At 39.1% G+C, this 4,268-nt stretch overlaps 1 protein-coding gene across 1 annotated transcript; it reads right to left on the bottom strand.

Annotated features, from left to right (window-relative positions):
• Window positions 1-1,265: 1,265 nt before the first annotated feature.
• LOC149553915 (protein involved in starch initiation 1-like) lies at window positions 1,266-4,018 on the bottom strand. Its single transcript, XM_089789257.1, has 2 exons — window positions 3,820-4,018; window positions 1,266-3,740 (listed from the first exon to the last, which is right to left on the bottom strand). The coding sequence occupies exons 1-2, from the start codon at window positions 3,880-3,882 to the stop codon at window positions 1,401-1,403; spliced, it is 2,403 nt and encodes an 800-aa protein (XP_089645383.1). The 5' UTR covers window positions 3,883-4,018; the 3' UTR covers window positions 1,266-1,400.
• Window positions 4,019-4,268: the final 250 nt, after the last annotated feature.

The raw sequence follows: 4,268 nt of genomic DNA, 5'->3' as shown, positions 1-4,268 counted from the left end.
AATCTATAGTTCATATAGAGCCTGTCAGGACAAAATTTCCAGTTTCATCATTATGGGAGGTCTATGCTTCATAATTGTATAGTTGGAATCAGATTTGTGCATTGGCTACTACTACAGGTATGTTTGAATATATTACTTCTGCAAGTGTTCTTAATATCTCTTTGTCTGCAAAAAACTGAAGATGTTCAATACATTCAAACAGATGTTAAGGTATTGCGTAAAATATGAATTTATTATTTCATTGTTACACTTTATGTTTTGGCATCAATGACATGTTGCAACCCATGCCAATAGTTTAGACATTTTAACACTATCATGGCCATTGTCGATCATTAAACATAACCTGTCCTAATGCAAAAGATTTTCACCATGGCTCTGATATCATGTTAAGGTAAGATAGTTTTATATATTAGGATAAATATAATTATGCAAATATGATCAATCTTAAGATTGTAGGAAGGTATAGAACATTTATCAATTACAATGTCTATACTCCTTTCAATGATGGTGTATACATTATATTCAATGATCAATCCATGATCAGTCATGACTATTCAAATGAAAAGTCATTTATGCATTTGTTAGTTAGAATGCACTAACTAATCCAATCCTAATCCGATCCATAAGGATTTGATTAGTTAGTAAATACTAACTAGCAAGTGATTTCATATGATTAGCAATATGCCTTAACCGATCATTATTATAAGAAGCAAGATAAGAATATATATATGCATCAAGTTCATTTTAGTCTCATATGATTATGTTGGTCAGTTTTCAAGTATATTCCTAGATTTATTATGACAAGTACATACATTCACATATATGGGCAAATAGTATTCAATATACTCTGACTGAAGCTATCATATCTCAACACTATTGCACACCAAGGTGCAATTGCTAGTTATCACAATCTTGAATGTTGCTTATATTTGCAAGTTTTGGGTAAAACAAACAACATTTGGAAAATGCTCAGCAACAACAATGTCTATATGTGGGAGTTTTGAAAGGTTTGGGAGACCCGTCCATGAAGGGATGTGTCTCCTAAGTGAGGGGCAGTGAGGTATCTCCCCTTCTAATGACGTGAGTTATATAATTTCATATGTTCAAAATAGAAAGATATATATCTTATATTTCTTTCATTTATATTCATCTCACTAAACTATAACAATAACAGGTTTAACATTTTACAGTAAAACCACATGTCCGGTCTTTGGACAAAACCTCAACATGCAAGGATAATAATTTATGCATGCAGAAGGGGAAAGTATACAAGAACTTTCTATTTCACATCAGAACACTGTACACGTGATGACAAGATAAAAACGACTCTTACAAAAAACGAGTTCGTTTTCTTTTTCGGGCTATGCCTATATAATCAGTTTCCACAACAACATGCCTTTCTAGGCAACGGCCATTACTAATTTCTCAGATGGCTTTGAAGCTTTCTTCTCATCACAGGACGTTTTGGCTTTGTTTAGGTGGTCTTTGGAACTTATTTCCCGGGCTTCCTCAAATAACTGGTTTGCCTTTTCAGTGACATCTGTAACAGCTTCCTTTGTATTGTTAAATGGCATATCCCTTTCAACTGCTCGGTGATTTATATCAACAATGTCTGCCATTGACGATTCCGGCAAAGTGTTTTCCAACTGATTAGTATTCTCAAATATTTCTCTTTCAAATAGAGACAATCCATTAGTTTCTTTAAGAAATTTACTGCTAAGATCCACAAGATTTTCCAATGCAATCATGGCAGCCTCGGCTTCTAACTTAACAGCATCAAGCTCAAGCTTCTCCAATGCCAATTCCCCCATTGTTTTATCCCCAATTTTATTCCCCACACTTGCATACAAGCCTTTCAGACCATTTGCCTCCTGAATCACATCCTCCCTCATTTTCATAATTTCCTTTTCTCTGCATTCCCATCTATTGACGAAAGATTTGAGTTCCTCATCTTTCACAACCAGAGCTCTCTGGGCGCCCATGAGTTCTTTTTCTTTATCCCTCAGAAGCCCTTTTACAGATTCAATCTCAGCTTCCATTTGTTGATATTTCTCCAAATCTTTCCCCGATTTCTCCAAATGACTCTGGATTTCCAACCCCTTTTCTATCAGTTCCCGCTTCAATGAAAACAGATCGCAGTTGGCTTGAATCTGCAATGAATCTTGATCCATGCTTCGAATCCTGCTTCCTGCGGCAGAGTCCACAAGGGTATTCGTTAGACTAGCTATGTTCTCCACCATGTTCTCGGCCTGAGACAATCTGATCTTATTACTATCCAAGTCATGCTGCATCACATTCATCTTGGTCTCCTTGTGCTGCAACAAACGTGTCGCATTGAGAAGATCATCTTCTTTAGTCCCCATTTGGTCTTTCAACCATGAGATTTCTTCATGCAGGTCCTCAATATATTTCTGAGCTGAGCGGAGATCATTCCCCTTTTCCTCCAACATGACTTCCATTGATGAGAGCTCAGACTTGAGTTTCTGCATTTCCAGCATCACTGCAACCAGTTTAGATTCTTTAAACCCTAGCAATGTCTTGGTCTCCGCGAGAGCTAAACATTTTTCCTCTAGTTGTTCCTCAAGAGATTCTGCCGCTTGCATGCTCTGCCGCAAATGGCTTCTATCTCTTTGCAGGGCCGCTGTTAGCTCTTCCACGGTTTTTTTCTCATAGAACAACCCATTTTGAAGCACATTATTCTCTTGCTCTGCAACCAAAAGTTTTTCCCTCTCATTCTCAATCTCTAAATGCGCATCTCTCAACTTTTGCTGATAATCAACTATTGCATTCCTCTGCTTCAGCAGCTCCTGCTTTTGATCTTCAATTAGGGTTTCTTGGGCGGACAATTTAATTTGAGACTCCTGTAGCAATCTCTGAGACCTCAGGAGCTCCTCTTTCACAGCGCAAAGACTATCTCTCACATTCTGCAACTCTTCATCACCAAGCGAGGCTATCCCTTGATGTTTAAAAACCTCCTGAGCAACTTCTTTCATTTTCTGTAGGGCAAACATCCATGCCGCCCATTTTTTCTCCTGGATATTCTCAGCAATCTTAAGCTTCATTACTTCTTCCTCTCTCTCACTTTGGGACCTCGACAGATCATTCTCCCGCTCTATCAAAAGCATCTGCATCTCTGTGATCTCACCCTCTTGTCTGCTAACAACCAGATTTGCCTCACTCAAAAGACGGTCTTTAAACCTAAAACTCAATACAGCTTGGGCCAGTTGATCATCTTTGCTCTGTATCTCTTCCCTTAAGATGTTCAGCTCCTTCTCTTTCAATACCAACGCCTCTTGGGCACAAAAAACCTCTCTTTCCCTCTCCCCGAGTTCGATCTTGATACCATCAAGTTCCAAAACTAGGGCATCATAATCATGTTTAGACTTCTCCAACTCTCGTTGAAGCACGGCTTGCAGGGCAAGAGAGTCGGCAAAGTTTTTCTCTCGGAGGCTCAGATCATTGTGAATCCTACTCAGCTCCTTTACATGGACTTCCAGAGCTCTTTCCGAAGCACTAAGTTCATCTTCTTTCTTTCTCAGCACTTCCACGGAAACCCTAAAATAGGACTCATCAAACTGATCTTCAATAATGTGACTCTGCAACAGAAATTTCACATCCCCAAAGGAGTTTTCGCTATGCCCGATTTGCCTGCAAACGTTGACGTTATGAACCCTAACACTAAATTTCTTAGAAACCGATTCAAACCCTAAAATGCATTTTTTCTTTTGGCCGAAAGATCCCTGCAGAAGCCATGCCTGAACAATCAGTAAATCAATCTAACAGCACTCAAACAAAAGACTCATACCAGAAGAAACAAACCTTGTAAATCCGATCAAATCGCACTGGTCCAAATCTGACAGTAAGAGAAGACGCCGACGCCATGGCAACTCTCTCTGTTTCATGATCTGATTGAAAGCGTCGAAAAAAGAAAAGAAGAGATTTTTAACTTATATTCAAGTCGCGTCTCTCTCACCGACCCAATTGGTCAAGAACACGGCAAAAGTACTGAATTGCTGTGCCTGTCATTGTAATCGATGAAATTATTTGGTTAGTAATGTGATAAGTGGGTAGCGGCAGCGCAAGACACGTGAGGGGTTGTGGGCATTCATGAAATTCCTGCCTTGGGAAGGAGACATTTTTTCAAAGTATCCGACATGTAAGACGATATTTCTGACAGGAGATTTGCGCAACTTGAGGCAATTCTAAAAGGAAGCACCGGCCTTCAAATCTCACGGAAATCAAGATCCGCAAAACCAAGCATTATCTTC

Source organism: Cupressus sempervirens, chromosome 6, assembly GCF_028749045.1.
Source record: "Cupressus sempervirens isolate cs-2001-9-10 chromosome 6, ASM2874904v1, whole genome shotgun sequence".
In the NCBI taxonomy this organism is placed as follows: Eukaryota; Viridiplantae; Streptophyta; class Pinopsida; order Cupressales; family Cupressaceae; genus Cupressus; species Cupressus sempervirens.
The sequence above is the reverse complement of the archived record's forward strand: the minus strand, read 5'-3'. Positions and strand labels throughout refer to the sequence as shown.

Excerpts from the sequence above, each read along its gene's own strand:
- LOC149553915 (XM_089789257.1), bottom strand. The coding sequence starts at position 3,882 with ATGGCGTCGGCGTCTTCTCTTACTGTCAGATTTGGACCAGTGCGATTT. Across the intron at positions 3,741-3,819 it reads GATTTGATCGGATTTACAAG|GGATCTTTCGGCCAAAAGAA; the intron begins GTTTGTTTCTTC and ends TGGCTTCTGCAG.